Source organism: Apiotrichum porosum (assembly GCF_003942205.1).
Source record: "Apiotrichum porosum strain DSM 27194 chromosome Unknown scaffold_4, whole genome shotgun sequence".
Lineage (NCBI taxonomy): Eukaryota > Fungi > Basidiomycota > Tremellomycetes > Trichosporonales > Trichosporonaceae > Apiotrichum > Apiotrichum porosum.
The window spans coordinates 1-16,844 of NW_021167111.1; the positions used below are offsets into that span (position 1 = coordinate 1).

A 16,844-nucleotide genomic window follows, 5' to 3' on the forward strand; every position below is an offset into this window, starting at 1 on the left:
ACGACTTTTGTGAGCTGACAAAGGCATCTCCTCCAAGCTAACCTGTTCAAGGGCCCCTGGACAAGCTAAAGAAGAATGGCAACCGCATGCGCATCTTGTCAGTCTACGACCTCCCTGCCAAGGAGGCGCTCGACGCCATGCGCCAGCTTCGCAAGCACTACCAAGGGATGCGCAACAAGCCTGTCGAGGACGACACGGTCTTCCGGCGCGTGTACGAGATGATTGGCGGACGTACCAGTTACCTCTCGCGCGTTGCGAGAGCCAACGATATGATTAGTGGGTCTTTGAGGAAGACTCGATCTGCGTGGTGGCTGACACCTTGTTCACAGAGGAGGCCAAGTTGATGGTGGAGATTGAGAAGGCGTGGATGCTTTCCAAGTGCGTTTTTCGTCAAGGGTATTCGGTTTGTTTAATTAAACACGCTAACCGTGCGAACAGGATCGGTCTCATCCCCGAGATGGACGACGACGTAATGTGAGTGTTTTGATCGTGTGGCCCGCGGCACGGGCTGTACGCGACTAAATAGAGAACAACGGACGGAACTGACGCACCAGGGACGAGCAAAAGTGAGAATCAGAGGGCCGCGGATACGGCTCGGATGCGTGCGAGAGGGCAGCGCGTGGGACCGCGGATGTGACGGTGAAACGTGACCTGCTAACGCGCAATTGTATAGGTGGGCGAGCTGTTCGTGGTTACTGTTGCGCCATCTGGCGCAGGAGGCGCCACCTCTCACTCCACCAATTGAGGCGGAGGATGTCGTCGAGGAAAAGACCAACGAGGATGGTACAACGCGCATCCACCTTCTGGGTGGCCCGCTTCAAGACCTTGTCACCAAGCAGCCAGAAGAGGCCAAGGCCAAGGACCATGACGAGGAAGACGAGAAGCCAGCCTCGGGTCCCGATGTGCCTGTGGCGGACGATTCTGGGTCACCGAAGACGCACTTCCTGGATCTGACGGCCGACTGCGAGCTTCCCAAGGTTTCTTACGACGACGCCCGCCGGCTCATGACGCGCACGGATTTCTTTGACGGCTTGGACCATGCGAATGTGAGTGGGTTTGAGAGTGATTCTTTTCTCGCAGAAGCCAGATTGGCTCTGCCGTGACACACCCGGGAGAGGACACAAGGACGCGCGATCCGTGTCCTCCATAATATGTTCCTGGTCAGGATGGGAAAGTGACGGTGACGTTTTTGTTAATGAACGTGGAAGCTTTTTTGGACCCATGTTCTTCATTCAGGCTGACACTGACGGATTCAGATCATCACCATTGACGTAAGTCCCTGTTCCAACACTCCAAAGGCCAAAATACGACGCGTCGAGCAGGCATATGCCGCCGCACCCCCCTGCCCGCGACCGCCTTGATGTTTGGTGTGACACCAAACGCATGCCACGCAACGCGCGTGTGTATGTCTCGGCTAGGCGTTTATGGCCTTAGCGTGCACGCTCTCTGGATCTCTGGGGGCGGCTGTGGTTTGACGCCAGAGCCGGCGGACATGAGGCGGCAACACAAATGAGATGCGTGAACTGACTGTTCGTGCGCCCCCTTATTCTATACACACGCACACACACACACACACAGGTCAAGCACGATGTGCGCCCGGACAGCGTGGTGATTCTGCGCGCGGCGCAGCAGGTTGTGGCCGAAGAGGGCTTTGACGACATGCTGGACCAGACACGCGACCGTGTGGACGAGATCGAAGGTGAGTGAGACCAAAAGACTACTTGTATACTTGTGTGCGCGTGCATGCGGGGGGGGGGGGGGGACGGGGAGGAGGCCGCTCTGGACGCGTTTGTCGCGCCAACAACGGCTGCTGGGGTGAGAATTGTGTGTGTGGTGTGTGTTGGGTCGCTCTGCTGCTGGCACTGCGCCTGGCGGGGCACTTTGTGGCGTCTGTTGGCGCAGGCACAGGCCAACATTGGATAATGTTCCAGATGAGGACCCTTCCGTGAATGCGCCCCCCATGAGCCTGCGCTCGGCCGCCTCTGCCCATCACCCTTTATTCCCAACCCTGGGTGCCGCCCATTCTGTTTCTTGTTGTTCGCGCGCGCGCTCGTTTTGCTAATTTTGCAGGTCTTCACCGCCAGGTCGAGTGGTGCGTCAAGGAGCCTGTACGCATGTTTGCCCAGCGTGGTGGGGACGGCCGGTTTGTTGTGGACATGGTTGGCCTGGGCAGTGCGTTTGTGCCGGCCGAGGCGGAGGACGACGACGAGGGGGGTGCCAGCGGCAGCAGCAGCAGCAGTGGGAATGGGTCTGCAGGAACGACAGGGGCCGTCGGGCCCCAGGGGACAAATGGGGGCCGCCTGGTATAGCAAGCGCCGGTACATAGGCTGGGCCACATTGGTACATTGGCCACATAGGACAATGCATACAACTTGCAACTGGGAAAACCCATATGATGGCATATGGCAGAGCAAACGGGGCAGGCTGCCCAGGGCGCGAGCCAGGAGAGAGGCCGGGGGGAGGTTTGCTGCTGGCTGTATCGGGCAATTGAATGATCTGTGGCCTGTGGGCACTCGACGCCAATACGCGAACTTCAGGGTGCAGTCACGCGCGCGTCGCTCTGGCCAGCGCGGCCAGCGCGCCAGCAAAAAAGGGAGACCAGAGCCTCATTGCCTGCATGTCCTGTAAAAAGGGGGAGGCCCGAGCACAACACGGGGACAGGGGCTGTACATTGCGCGCGCGCTCGCCCGCTGCCCAGCTGCCCGGGGGGCTGCCGTGGAAGAGAAGAGAGAGAGAGACCGTGGGGGGAGGCAGTTCTTTTGCAATTCCCTCCCGCCCAGAGCCATAGCCAGCCAGCCAGCCAGCCAGGTGCACACACGCCGTCCCTCCTTCCACCATCTCTCCTCCGTCTTGTCATTCCTCCTCGTCACTCTCTCTCACTCTCTCTCACTCTCTATCTCTATCTAGTCCTTCTCTCTCTCTCCCCCCTTTCCTGCTCCCTCTCCCCTACCTTCATTAGCCACAGCACATCCACACACGCACACATCCACACACACATCCACATCGCATCCAACTACTGTCTCTCTCTCTCTCTCTTTCTCTTCTCTCTCTATCCTCTGTCTTTCCTCTCTCTCCTTTCCCCCCTTCTATTCCCCCATCACGTCCTAAATGTCCACCGCTCCCTCCCCGAGGCGACACAACGACGAAAACTCCATCCCCCAGACACACCGCGACGCGCTCGTCCCTCTTGCAGCGCCCTCGCCCTCGCCGCGTCCTCGCCAGCCACTCGCACCCTTTGAACACCCGCCCAACCTGTTCAGCGCGCGCTACCCGGCCACGCCTGCTCACGGCGGCGGCCAGCAGCGTCCATCGTCGGCTGCGTGCGCGTCCGCACCCGCTGTGGGAGGAGCGGACGCGACACCCGTCCGCCCAGTCGCCGTAAAGGTCGACCCCGACGCTCGTGAGCTGCCGCTGCCAAAGGGGCTCACTTTCGCGGCCCCGCCTCCCCCAGCGTCGGCCCTCCTCCCGCTCCCGACCCCGCCGCACTCGCGCTCCTCTGTCCAGCACATCCACCCATCGCCGCTCCACGCGCACAGTCACCACGGAATGCACCATGGTCACCATGGCATGCCGCACCACCTCGGTGGCACTCCCCGTGGTATGATGATGGCTCACTCGCCCATGCACCACCACTCGACACCGGCTTCGGTTCGCACCATGGCCATGTCGTACTCGTCCCCTTCGACCATGTCCCACATGCCATCCACACCTGCCCCCGATCTCCACGCGTCACCATACCCTCCAGGCCCAATTGACCTTCACGAGCTGCTGGCACCCGCTCGCTTCCCCGGTCCCCTTCCCCACGCATACCTGCATCAGGGTGAGATGCCAGCCAGCACCACTGGCGACGACGCTGCCAACGACGACGCTGCGTCAACCCCCAGCGCTCGCCGCACTCTTGTGTCTTGCAACCCCTGGGACTACCGCCCAGAAGACCACGGCAAGAACAAGCCCCGCCGTCGCTTTTCGCCTGGCGAGCTGGACATGCTTGAGATTCTCTGGGGCATTTCGCACAACCCTCACAAGTGGCAACGCCAAAAGCTCGCTCGTTGGTTTGGATGGTGAGTCTGAACCCCGCCACCGCTCCTACCCCTGGCACATTGTCACTTACACACATCACAGCACCACCCGTCACCTTACTGTCTGGTTCCAGAACCGTCGTCAGGACCTTAAAAAGGCCGAGACGCTCGTCCAGATGGCAGAGAACAACCCCGACACGGCGTCGCGTGCGCTCGCTGCTGTCCAGCGCGCCAACCGCGGCGACCAGACCAAGTACTCCCCCGAGCAGGCACAGGTCATCATGGACATTGTGAGCGACCGTCTCCTCCCCGACATGTGGTTCTCGCAGCAGCCGTCAGGCTCGTCGCCCACCCCAGGCCACAAGGGCACTCCTTCTCCTCCCACCAACGGCCTCCCGCTTCCCGACCGTCGCAGCATCCCCTTCACCCCAGCGCCGCTCGCGATCGCTCCCAAGCCCCAGTACTCCCAGCATCACTCGGCCTCTGCTGGTGGCGGCCACCTGTTTGCTCTCAAGCCTATCCGTCGCGGCTTCTCGCTCGATGACGTGTGCGCCGACCGCGAGCAGAGCATGACCCACCGTCCCATGTCTCGTCCCCGCCCGCGCGTGGAAAACCTCGAGCAGATGCACAGGAACGACCCCCGCTACCGCGAGGCTCTCCTCCAGATGCTCCCCAGCGAGTTGTCGTCGGACGCGATTGAGCCCCCAGAGGATGTTGACGACGACGATTCGGTTGTTGGCGAGGACTCGCCTACTCGCAAGCGCGCCCGTTACGAGCGTCAGTCCCGCCCCACCCTCCCGCCCATTGGTCTTGGTCGCCCCACCCACGCTGGACACCGCCCGCGCTCCAGCTTTGGCCGCGCCTCGAGCTCTGACGTTCTTGCGTGCTCGTCTCGCGCACGCTACCTTGCCCACAATGGCCTCGGACCCCAGTCGAACACCACCACCACCACAAACAACAACGGCGCGTTCCCCTCGCGTGCTGTGACCGACCCCGTTCCCTCGCGCAGCGTCTCGGCCGGTCCGGGACCAATGCTTCCCCGTGCTCCGGAGCACGGTGCTCGCAGCGTATCGGGTGTCCCCGTTGAGCGTAAGCGCAAGCTGTCGCGCCAGGGTTCGTGGTCGCACCTGCCGACTCTGACCCACCGCGACTCGTTTGACCGCTCGCGTTCAATGGAGCCTCCAATTGAGGAGCGTTCCTCGCCGGTGCCTGACCAGACGCGTTCACCAACCCCGACCGACGCCGACTCGATCTCGCCCAAGACTGCTCCTGGCTCTGAGGATGCCTCGTCGACCAAGAGCAAGCAGGACGACGTCGACATCAAGCCCCGTCTCCCCCTCCCCGAGGGCCGCAGCATCTACTCGTTCTCCACCGAGCTCGAGCCCGAGATCAAGCGCGGTACCCAAGAGATGGATGAGAACGTGCTCACCGGCGCGCACGCGCTCATGGAGCTGTTCCGCGGCCGTTGAACACAAAAAACCAACAGTCCTGACCGCTTCCAAACTCTTTCACGACCCACGACCACTACCAAACCCAAACCCAAACACCACCACCTAGAATGTGAAACACCCAATACCACCTGTACGAGCAAGCAAAGAAGAAAAGGGCAAAGGGCGTCTTTTAGTTTTCCAATGTTTCCGGCTTTCCCATACATTCCCCACCGCACCACCACCTCGAACAACTCGAGAGTAGATTCCCCAGCAACGGCAAAGAAAGGTAGCAAGCAAGCAAGCAAGCAGCAGCAGTATTTGTACAGACCGGCGCTACGCGTCGTCCGATTTTGGTCCGCGCGTCCATAGAGATACCTTGAACAGAGATGCAACCAGTTGAGCAACAACATGAATACTGGAGTGTCGTGCAGGGAGATTTCAGATCAGTACGGGCTCGGCAAGGAGATCTGCTCTAGAGAAACACACTATGAAAGACGAGATCGAAAAGCTGGAGACGATACTTGGTTGTGTGAAACACACTATGAAAAACGAGATCGGCAACCCGGGGACGATACTTGGTTATGCGCCGAGCCGCGAAACACACTATGAAAAACGAGATCAGCAATCCGGAGACGCTACTTGGTTATGCGCCGAGCCGCGAAACACATAGAGATGGAACGATGCTCGTTGTCGTTCCCGACACTTGGTTTCCGCCAAGCGGCCCTTTCTCGAGAAACACACTACGTGACCCAGGCATCCGACAACGAGCGTGGCTGCCGCGATACTTGGTTTCCGCCGTGCGGCCAAACGCACTATTCACAACGAGCTCGAATTCAGAGAAGTTAATACTTGGTTTCGCTTCTTCCAGGAGGCGTGTGACGACTCCAATCGTCGCCATCACGCAAGTGCGCAAGTGCGCAAGTGCATGCCTCTGCCACCAGATGTACTTACACTCTCATGCCACCAGCACACCCAATCCTAGGTGCTCGTTTGCCCTGCACTAAACAATGCCGTCATGAAGCGTGAAGCAATGGCTGAATGCACAGGAACGAGACATGCTATCGGACGCGTTGAGCGCGTGTCATGTCGAGTCGGGTTCCGTGACCTGCGCCCATGTCATGTCTGGCTGGGTACATACATTGACCAAAAGGCCCGCCCCGTGGCCCGTGGCCCCGTGCGCCGCTCCCTTTCCGCACAATGAATGGCACGCACATGAAAGCGAACACGAACAAGAGAGTCTACAGTAATTACAGTAACCTCGTCAGGCCGGATCAGGCCAGAGGCCTCTGGCCTCTGGCCAGGGGTGAAAGCTGTTTGGGGTAAGTTTGGTTGACTGCGAGGCCTCATGGCTTCAAGGCCTCTCCCTCCCGGGATCCGGGGTCGAGGCTGACGCGTGGACGTGGCGCGGCATTCGTTGACGACGCCGACGCGCCGCGCGCCGCGTGCTGGCCGCTGCAGCCGGGTTCCGCGAGGGCAGTGACGGCGAGGAACCCGTGGTGCCCTGTTTTTCATCTGCGTGTTCCCTTTGGCCTTTGGCCTTGTTTCCTGCAATCCCCGGATGAACGGAGGGCCTCAGGCCAGACATGGGCCCTAAAGGGCGACAGGCAGACGATAGGTTGGGGGGATGCGCAGTTCTTGTGATGTCTGTCCTTCAATAAAAGGGTGCCGTACTCGCTCGCAGCACCGTAGTGACGTGGTTAATGAGTTTGGGCAGTGCTCTATATGACCCGTGAAGGGGTTTTTGTTAAGGAGGTTTTGAGGACACAAGACACCAAAAGGCCCACGGGCCACGGGATCCGCCGGAAACGAGTTTTGCCTCATTGTTTTCGGAGCCCCAGCGTCGTCATGCCAATGCACCCCCCTCCCACGTCTCATCTCAGTGTTGCACATTCCCATGTCGCCGTCCCGGGCAGCAGCACGCATCGCGACAGTCACAGCAGCATCTTCAACGACAGGTACGAGAGCAGCGGTCATATCAGCTCGCCATTACGCTACCATTGGCGCACGTCCAAGCAGTCCCAGTTCCCGATCCACTGCGATCCGATCTCACCTCCACTTGGCATTCCCACCTGGTGTTCCCTCCAACCACTTGCGCGCAATGTCGACGTCTACCACGGATCATGAGCACATGCTCGCCCTTGTACGCCGTATGATCCCGCCTCTCTCGCCCAAGCTCCACAAGGGACAGGCCGGTAAGTCGGACCGAGCAGTCTGGTACTGTACGTGTCAAACTCCTTGGAGCGACAATGGTGACATGTCCCCCCGGCCGTCGTACACTTCGTCTCCTACGGCACTAGTTCATGTGCTTGTGGGACGCGTCGTTTCGCATTCGCCCGTTTCACCTCTTTGCGTCGCTCCCGGGAGACGAACGGCGGCTCGAGGTTGCATCCACCACATGCCTCCACCGCCTTAGTGCCATGTTCTCCTCCCTCGCGACAGCACAGTGCGATCGCACGCACGCGGAAAGTGGCAGTCTTCCAAAGCTATGACTTTGCTTCACCGCTCCAACGGCTCCAGTCGCTGAAAGACACCAAGCTGACGCATAACCTCCATTCTGTAACCTCCCTCAACTCAACCTTGCTTCTTGGCCCCTGCTTTCCCCATCCCATGGGTTCCAACTCATTATGTCTTCCTACGACGCCTGTACCTGTCTGGACTCGGTGGACCTGACATGGACTGGATCATGGCACAAACCATATTCCAACGGACAACGAACGCGTCGCATGATACCAATTCTGGCCTTGACCACCTACTTGTATCTCGGCTGTGTGAACGCGTGCGGTGCTGTGCTGAACGGCGGTCGCGACCTCGATACCACGTTTGATCGCGGCATAAACGGACTGCAACGTTTGTGCACCACGTTTGACTACACCGCACATCGCAACTCGCGCCCATCCGCAAACATGAACGCTCAACTGCAGGACGCGTCGGCGTGCTGGGCGGATCAGGCGACTACTCTGGCGCGCCCTTCTTCTCCGCCATGGGTGCCATGCGGTTCGGCGCCGACCTCGCTCACGTCATGTGTGAGCCTGGAGCTGGTGCCGTGATCAAGACCTAGTAGGTGTTCTTGCAGTGGGAGTCGCTCTTTCAGCTATGTGATCATACAAAGAGTCAATGGAAGCTGACGGCCAGTGCCCCCGACCTCATCGTTCACGGCGTCCTCGACTCGTCCCTCGGCCTGGCGCAGGCCAAGGAGCAGCTCAAATCCATCATGTCCCGTCTGCACGTGCTGGTAATTGGACCAGGTCTTGGACGCGACGAGTTCATGCAGTCATGTGCGCGCGAGGCCCTGATCATGGCGAAAGAGATGGACATTGGCGTCGTCGTCGATGCCGATGGTCTGTGGCTGCTCAACTCTGAGCCCGAGCTCGTCAAGGGATGGCAAGGTGTCCCGAGAGTCATCCTCACACCCAACGTCATGGAGTTTAAGAGGTTGTGCGATGCCAACGTGAGTGACTGACCTGCCCAAAGGGACAGGAAAGCTGACCGATACACAGGGCGTGGAGGCCTCCGAGACTCTGCGATGTGCCGCACTCGCTCGCGCGCTGGGCAACGTCACAATCCTGGAAAAGGGTGCCGAGGACATTGTCTCGGACGGCAAGCCGCTGCCTTCTGCGTTTTCCACATCCACAGGATCCACAGACACATTGGTGGATAGCGTCCAGGGCGGCCTCAAGCGTGTCGGTGGCCAGGGCGACATTCTCTCGGGCACCGTCGGCACCCTCCTGGCCTGGGGACGCGAGTGGGCTCGCGGCAGCTATGCCCATGTCGGCAGTCCCGCCGACCCAGAGCTCGCTCCACATGTAGCGCTTCTCGCGGCGTATGGGGCCAGTGCGTTTGCGCGCACCGTCTCAAAGCGCGGTTTCGAGCTCAAGGGCAGGAGTATGGTCACACACGACCTGGTGGATCTCGTTGGGCCTGTGTACGCCGACATGTTCGGCGGGGAGGTCAAGGGCAAGTTGTAAGAATGCGAAAAGGATATCAAGGGAGAGGGAAATACATGCATCGGAGCCATCATTCATCCACTAGTACATCTCCAGACTCTGGGATAATGGTCAGCTTAGTTTACAGAACATGGAAGCTACTCACCATTCCATCGTTGATCTCGTAGTCTTGCAGCGCGATGTGGTCCTTGAACGCAGTGTACCTGGATGTCAGCGTGATGTTGCACAGTATGGTACTCACCATTTCTTGAGAACAATCTTGCGGTAGTCGGTACCCGTCTGCGCGCCGATCAACTTCTTCAGGTCGCCAACAGTGTCCGTTGGGAGGCACTTGACGGTGACTGATTCGTCAGCCAAGGGTTGCACCACAGTGCTGATTTTGTAGCTGAACTCACCTTTCCTTCCCATACGGTCGTTGGCAGTGACCTCGATGAAACGCCCCGGACGCACCGTTGGCGGTGGGACTTGCTGGACGCTTGAAGCGCCGCCAGAGCTTCCGCTGCCAGCAGCGGCTGCTCGGCGGTCGGGGTGGATGGCGTCACGGTCGCGCCTGTCGCGGTCATCGCGATCCCGGCGGTCCCGGTCATCGCGGCGGTACGAGTCGCGCGAGTCCCGCGCGCCGCGGTCTCGGTCGTCGCGACGATAATCCCTATCGCGGTCGCCGCCACGGCCGGAATCGTCCCTGTCTGCACGCTCCCTCCGCTCCTTGCGCTGGTCGAGACGGTCGAGGGGATCGTGGCTGCGCTTGAACGAGCCGACGGCGCTGTTCGCAGCTGGGGCAACAACGTTGCCCATCGTGTTACGCACGCCCTGCTCGCGACTGCCACCAAAGCGCTTGGGCACCTCTCCGCGCTCGCGACGCTGAGCGCGTTCCTTGGCCGACTCTTCCTCGCCCACATCACCGATAGTCGTGCCCCGCGATGGGCCGCTGCTGTACCCGCCTCCGCCGCTGCCCTTTTTGTAGAAGCTCAGCTCCTTGGCGCGCTTCTGCGACCATGGCTTCGCTGCAGGCGGGGAACGGGAGCGGTCGCGTTCAGACCTGTCGCGGCGGGGAGAGACGGAGCGCCTCCTTTCGCGGTCTGGGGAGGGCGAGCGCGGCATGGTTATGAGACAGAGAGAGATGTTTTGTAGTGTTGTGGGTGGCAAGAAGAAGTCGAAGTGGGAGTGTAAATGGCTGTGACGGGAGCAAATACACGTGGTTGAATAGGGCCCCGCAAATACGGCGCGTCGCGAACGCATGCAGCAGGAGAGCGAGAGTCCGCTCATCTTGCACTCAACAGCCGTCTGGTCTCTTTCACAACACACATACACACTCTCTACAATGGAGGGCATGAACGTACATGCTGGTCAGTCCAAGACGGCCTCCAGAGCGGCAGCCTCTCGTCCCTCGTCGCAGGCTTCATCGAGCCATACCCCTGCCACCACCCAAGGAACTCCGTCCAAACGTGCTCGTTCCGAGTCCGAGGCCGCGGACGAGGACAGCGATGACGCCCCGCCCCAGGAGCTCGAGGAAGTAAGCTGAACAATTACGAGGTACAGTCTAAGCTTATACCTCAGCACTATGTCACCATGCGTACCGACGTTGTTGGAATCCAGCACTATGCGGGTCTCGTTGGCGCAGGCGAGTTTGTTGTTCTCCGCCGGCAGCCGAACAACCCGTACGACGCCAATGCCGTGCAGGTGGGTACAAGGTTCCTGTACTGCTGTCTAACCTACAGGTCATCAACGCGGCTGGTACACAAGTTGGCCACATCCCTCGCGCCGTCGCTGGCCGTCTCGCTCCCCTCATGGACGCCAACCTGCTGACCGTCGAGGGCCGCATGATCGGCCAGAATGTCGACCGCAAAATGCGCTACAAGCTTCCCATGTGAGTTGTATATTTCCAATGGCATCAGCCATCTAACATTACATCAGTGACATTTCCATCTTTGCCCGCGCTTCCTATCGCCCTCACCTCGCGCCTGAGCTCGCGTGGGCTATGCCTGCCGCAGGTTTCGCTCAGGCTGTGCGCCAGCGGGACCACCAGCAGCAGGGTGGCACTGGTGTCCAGTCTGGCACCTCTGGCCGCGCTCCAGCTCCTGTTGTTGACGAGAGGATGCAGCAGATCCTTGACGGGTTTAAGAAGGTCAACGAGGACGAGAAGGCTGCCGATGGCGTCATGGTGGGTACTGCGTGCTTGAAGGCAACTGACGTATTCAGGCCGCTCTGACTTCTGATCTGGACGTTACCAAACTGCCCCTCCACCCATCGCCGCCGTCAATCGCGTCTGGCGACCTTCACACCGATCTGCTCCCACACCAGTCCCAGGCTCTGCAGTGGATGGTCTCGCACGAGAATCCCAAACTGCCTTCGAAGATTGGCGACGACGCTGTCCAGTTCTGGACGCGCCAGAAGGGATCACGCGGTCAGAGCGATTACTGGCTGAATGTGGCTACCAAGACGCCGCAAGACGACACGCCTGTTCTTGGCCGTGGCGGTATCATGGCGGATGGAATGGGCCTGGGTGAGCTTGTCCTTGTAGTTTTGGGCTGACGTTGCAGGTAAGACCCTTACGACACTGTCTCTGGTCCTCGCCACGCAGAAGGAAAAAGTAGGACAGGACGTTTGTGGCGCGACTCTGATCGGTGGGTTGCGAGTCCTCGGCATCATGAGCTCACTTCTCCAGTTTGCCCCCTGTCTGTCATCTCCAACTGGGAGAAGCAAATTCAGGACCACATCGTACCGGGCAAAGTCAGCTCGTACACGTACCACGGCGCGGGCAAGGGTGTCACGTCCACCACGCTGTCCCAGTATGACGTGAGCCCATGGACATGTCCTGTAGCTGACAGCAGATCATCGTGACCACGTACCAGACTTTAGCCTCTGACTGGGCCGGGTCTTTTGGCAATTCAAAGGGCAAGAAGACCAAGAAGACTACCGGGCCTCTCATGGAGGTCAAATGGAAGCGCGTTGTTGCCGACGAGGGACATGTTATGAAGAATCCAAAGGCCAAAAGTGGGTGGCCATGATTGGCAACGAATTCTAACCCACCAGTGAGCCAAGCCTTTGTCTCACTCCAGGCCGAGCGCCGCTGGGTCCTCACCGGCACCCCCATCGTCAACGCCCCCAACGACCTCGGCTCGCTCCTCACCTGTATCCAAGTCTGCGCTCCGCTCGACCAGCCCGAGCTCTTCCGCAGGCTCGTCATTCGCGGGCTTAAGAATGGCTCTGCTGAAGCTGGACGCCTCCTTCAGGCTATCGTCGGTCAAGCGCTTCTGCGTCGTACAAAGGACACCAAAGATAAAGATGGTAACAAACTCATCGGCCTGCCGCCTATCGAGTACTACCAGTGTCCCATCAAGCTCGATGCCGACACGCGTGTCTTTTACAACGAGGTTATGGCCGAGTCGGCGCGCAGGTTCCAGGACAGCTTGCGTTCCGGCGAGGTGGGTGCCAAGGCGCTATACGGTCGCTGACCCGCACTGCAGAGTAGTGTCAACATCCTGTCCATGTTGACCAGAAGTGAGTCTTATGGTTATTACTCCAGACCTAACTCTCAGTGCGCCAACTGTGTCTGTCTGCCGACATGGTTCCCGCGTCCTACCTCGACGAGATCAGGGGCAACGCTGTTACTACCAAGGGACCTGCTGTACCCATCAACTCGCTTTCAGACGAAGAGCGCGACAAGCTTATTGAGAAACTGCGACAAGCTATGGCTGACCAGGAAGAATGCTCCGTGAGGGTCGTCAACTGAGTTATGGCTGACCCGCCCAGGTGTGCTATGATATTCTGGACGATCCCCGCATTACCGACTGTGGTCATCCATGTGGGTGGTTTTCTGGTAACCTGGAGCTGACCCACACAGTCTGTTTCGCCTGCATCACCGAGGTTATCCGCCGCCAGGCCCAGTGTCCCATGGACCGCCACCCCATCTCACCTGGCTCACTCCTCGAGCTGCCTCCTGACGTGGCCGAGGACGACGCCGACAAGTACCTCGCCCCGCCTGTCCGATCAGCAAAGATTTCCGAGCTGGTGCACTACCTCCAGGCCTTTGACAAGGACGACAAGACCCTCGTCTTTTCCCAATTCACCACGTTCCTCGACCGCGTCGCTGCCGTCCTCCAGGAGGAAGGCATCCAGTTTTGCCGTTTTGACGGCAGCATGAGTGCCAAAAAAGTGAGTCTGCATCCTTCAGGTTTGTCTGACCCACGCTACAGCGCCAAGCGGTCATCGCCCAGTTCCAGACGCCCGTCACGGAAGCGAACCGCGCGGGCAACCCTGTCGTCATGCTCATCTCGCTCAAGTCTGGCGCAGTGGGTCTGAACCTGACGGCCGCAAGCAATGTGTTCTTGGTGAGCTGGAAAACCCCATCTCCCAGCTAACGTTACCAGTGTGACCCATGGTGGCAGAGCGCCATTGAGGCGCAGGCCGTCGACCGCGTGCACCGCGTAAGGTGACACAAAAGGTTCCTCTGCTAACGAGGTAACAGATGGGCCAGCGCAAGAAGGTCCGCGTCTTCCAGCTGATCGCAGAGGACACGATCGAGGCCAAGGTGCTCGAAATTCGTGCGTCTGGTTCCAAATTGCCTCTATTGCCCTGCTAACCAGCCCCTACAGAGAAACGCAAAGACGCCCTCGTCGCCAAGGTAAGCTAGCGTTTGTGTTCAGTGTCAATCTAACATCCCAGGCGTTTGAGCACTCTGGCACGCGTGAGACCAAGGCGGCCAAGAAGCAGGCGCGGTTCGAGGAGCTCAAGGAGATTTTCGGCCTCGAGTGAGCGTCAACTGTGTAGTTTATAGTAATCATGCCCGGCCCCCACTTATGTATCATATCACGGCCGCATCTGGGGCTGGTGCTCGTCACACATCTCATCTCATCTCATCTACACACACACATGCACATGCTACAATTGTATAAACACATGGATCCGGACACATGGGTATGTCGTGGGGGGACACCTAAATGGCGTGAGTCTCAATGCCGACGACCTTGACTCCACGCTTGCGCGGCACGCGGTCCGTGAGCTGGTTGCAGCCTGCCCGTTAGTACGACAACACAGTGACGGGGGGACGATTCCAGCACCCACCCCAAACGCGGACGGTCTTGATAGCGTCACACCCGTCGAGGACGTCCTTGACGGTGAAGTCGGTCACGTTGCGACACCAACCCAGGTCAAGGAACTGCAGGCGCTTGCACCCAGCCAGGAGGGAGACGGCGTCGGCCGACACGGTGCGCCAGCCCAGAATGGACAGGTACTCGAGCGTCTGGCCGCTGTGGGACACGATGGCGTCGAGCGCGGCGCTGGACAGGTCGTGGCCCTTTTCAAAGTCGAGGTGCTTGAATCCGGGCCGCTTGACGGCTTCCAGACCCTTGAAGAAGGCGGCCACGCCGTCGTCTGAGAGATCGTTGTGGCGGAGGCACAAGGACGAGAGGCGCTTGCAGTGTTTGCCAATGGACGCGAGCGACGCGTCGGTCAGTTCCCTGTTGTCGCTCAAGTCGAGCGAGGTCAGGTGGCCGCCGATTTTGGCCAGGAGCTCCTCAACAGCCTCGTCCGAGACGGGCGTGCCGTCGCCGTCCTCCACGACAAGCTTGTCTCCGGGACACGTGATGGCGAGGGACTCGAGCTTGGAGAGCTTGCTCAGTGGCGCGAGGAAATCCGAGTTGAGCTGGCCCACTTCCGACAGCTGCAGGCACTTGAGGTTCTTGCACTTCTTCACCAGCAGCTCGATCGTCTCGAGGTCGATGCGGGGCGACTGGGTGATGCGCAGTGACTCGAGGTGGGTACCGCGTGCGTTGATAAAGTCGACCCAGCCCTCTTTGCGGATGAGGAAGGGGCCGTTGAGCTCGAGGTTCTTGAGGTGCTTGAGCGACTTGCCCCACGCCTTGAGTGTGTCGGTGGAGATCTGGCCACACATCTGGAGGTTGAGAGAGACGAGGTTGGGGCACAGGTTGGCTAGAGCAAGGTAGGATTCGTGGACGAGGTCTGTGAATGGGTCAGATAGTCAACAACAACCACCACCCACTGGTGCAGTCATAAATGGCCAGGTCCTGGCGGTCGGTCGAGTAGAACAGCTTTGCATTCTCGGGCGTGAGGACGCGGTTCTTGCAGATGATCTGGCACACTTGGTCGAGGTTGAAGGCGCCAATGTCGCCCAGCGACTCGACGTCGTCAATGTGTTCGCCGATGAGCTTGATGCAAATGTCTCCGAGCGGGATGGCGCCCTTGGTCTCTTCATAGTGGACAATCTTGCCGCGTTCAGCCTTCTTGGGAACGGGCTTTTTGGTCGCAGAGGCCTTTTTGGGCTTGGCGAACGCGTCCACGCCCAGCTTGGGACAGCACTGCACACACAGCCACGTGCGCGAGCGCAAAGGGTGTTCCTTGGTGTACGCGGTCTGGGCAAGGAGTTAGCTGGCTGGCTTACCCATGTTGTCAGCTACCCACCACCGTGAACGTCTTGCCGCATTCGCCACAGGCCATAAACTCGCCAACAGCCTTGAGTGCAGAGGCACGCACACGCGCACCGGGCGCGAGACCGTTACTCGCAGGCGTGGCGCTGCCGCTGGCGGTAGCTGCGCTCGGCGAGTCGGCATCCAGGTCGTCTGAATCGACACTGGCGACGCGCGCACGTTTGGCTGGACGGCGCGGCGCCTCGTCCAGGTCGTCCGAGTCGATGTCCTCATCCTGCTGCTCTGGTTCTTCAGGGATGGGCGTCGTGCCGGGACCCGAGGACGAGCCGGCCTGCGGGGTGCTGTCGTCTTGACGGGGGGCATACGGGTTGCTGTTCAGTGCCGAGGGCTCGACACCGAGGCTCTGAAGTATGAGCTACGAGGTGAGAGGGTTATCCAACTCACAGCCAGAAAGTTTGTAAGCGCCGACGCGGGTCCTCTGACGGAGCCGTCGCCGTTACGTCTGCGGGACATGGTGAATGAAGAGGTGTGTGTTGAAGGGAGGAAGGATAGTTGGGTGATGCCAACATTAGGGCACCAGGGTTGAGTCAACCGGGCCACCCGTGGGAATGTACGATCACGTGGTCTTTGTTGTTGTTTTGACTGGTAGCGTTGCACAGCACCACTTCTTCCTGGCAAAGTTACACCCACCGCCAGCGAACCCAGCCGCACCGCGCCGAAGCTATGAATATGCATGATCAGAACAATTCAAGTGCACACAACTATGGTCATGATCGTCCTTGACAGGACGGTTCGTGTAGGCGTGGGAACGTATATTAGGGGAGAGCAGGGGGAGAAGATGCAGGGAGAGAGCGTGGGGGGTTTGAGTGTTCATAAATGTCCAGAGGGGTGCACGACTGAGTCGTTGTGCGTATGTGTTGTGGAACCGGTCCGCTTGTATGTGGACATGTGTGTGTGTGTGTGTGTGTGTGTGTGTGTGTGTGTGTGTGTGTGTGTGTGTGTGTGGTGCGAGAGAGTGCGTTTTGTGGTTGGTTGTTGGTGCGGAATCGTTATTTGGCCTAATCC

General features: G+C 59.5%; 6 protein-coding genes across 6 annotated transcripts; 4 read left to right on the plus strand and 2 right to left on the minus strand.

Moving 5' to 3' along the window:
- Nucleotides 1-51: 51 nt before the first annotated feature.
- Nucleotides 52-2,309, plus strand: EHS24_006732 (uncharacterized protein; the record flags this gene model as incomplete). The annotated part of the gene is made up of 8 exons (XM_028622135.1): nt 52-276; nt 330-378; nt 439-474; nt 555-566; nt 674-1,046; nt 1,257-1,271; nt 1,579-1,699; nt 2,071-2,309. Coding segments are annotated over 8 exons (1,070 nt in total), but the record flags the coding sequence as incomplete, so codon positions are not given.
- Nucleotides 2,310-3,657: 1,348 nt separating this feature from the next.
- On the plus strand, nt 3,658-5,488 carry EHS24_006733 (uncharacterized protein; the record flags this gene model as incomplete). The annotated part of the gene is made up of 2 exons (XM_028622136.1): nt 3,658-4,061; nt 4,123-5,488. The coding sequence occupies 2 exons, from the start codon at nt 3,658-3,660 to the stop codon at nt 5,486-5,488; spliced, it is 1,770 nt and encodes a 589-aa protein (XP_028477028.1).
- Nucleotides 5,489-7,547: 2,059 nt separating this feature from the next.
- Nucleotides 7,548-9,414, plus strand: EHS24_006734 (uncharacterized protein; the record flags this gene model as incomplete). The annotated part of the gene is made up of 4 exons (XM_028622137.1): nt 7,548-7,641; nt 8,371-8,506; nt 8,582-8,897; nt 8,947-9,414. 4 exons carry the CDS (start codon nt 7,548-7,550, stop codon nt 9,412-9,414), a joined length of 1,014 nt encoding a protein of 337 aa, XP_028477029.1.
- A 60-nt stretch (nt 9,415-9,474) lies between these two features.
- Nucleotides 9,475-10,494, minus strand: HUB1 (ubiquitin-like modifier hub1; the record flags this gene model as incomplete). Its single annotated transcript, XM_028622138.1, has 4 exons — nt 9,475-9,492; nt 9,539-9,596; nt 9,635-9,734; nt 9,789-10,494. 4 exons carry the CDS (start codon nt 10,492-10,494, stop codon nt 9,475-9,477), a joined length of 882 nt encoding a protein of 293 aa, XP_028477030.1.
- A 220-nt stretch (nt 10,495-10,714) lies between these two features.
- EHS24_006736 (uncharacterized protein) lies at nt 10,715-14,148 on the plus strand (the record flags this gene model as incomplete). Its single annotated transcript, XM_028622139.1, has 18 exons — nt 10,715-10,906; nt 10,951-11,073; nt 11,112-11,260; nt 11,308-11,554; nt 11,593-11,896; nt 11,934-12,017; nt 12,059-12,189; nt 12,246-12,387; nt 12,436-12,818; nt 12,861-12,894; nt 12,933-13,108; nt 13,147-13,198; nt 13,238-13,548; nt 13,590-13,724; nt 13,782-13,820; nt 13,862-13,937; nt 13,989-14,017; nt 14,059-14,148. The coding sequence occupies 18 exons, from the start codon at nt 10,715-10,717 to the stop codon at nt 14,146-14,148; spliced, it is 2,697 nt and encodes an 898-aa protein (XP_028477031.1).
- Nucleotides 14,149-14,329: 181 nt separating this feature from the next.
- On the minus strand, nt 14,330-16,292 carry EHS24_006737 (uncharacterized protein; the record flags this gene model as incomplete). Its single annotated transcript, XM_028622140.1, has 5 exons — nt 14,330-14,406; nt 14,458-15,354; nt 15,395-15,764; nt 15,814-16,182; nt 16,224-16,292. 5 exons carry the CDS (start codon nt 16,290-16,292, stop codon nt 14,330-14,332), a joined length of 1,782 nt encoding a protein of 593 aa, XP_028477032.1.
- Nucleotides 16,293-16,844: the final 552 nt, after the last annotated feature.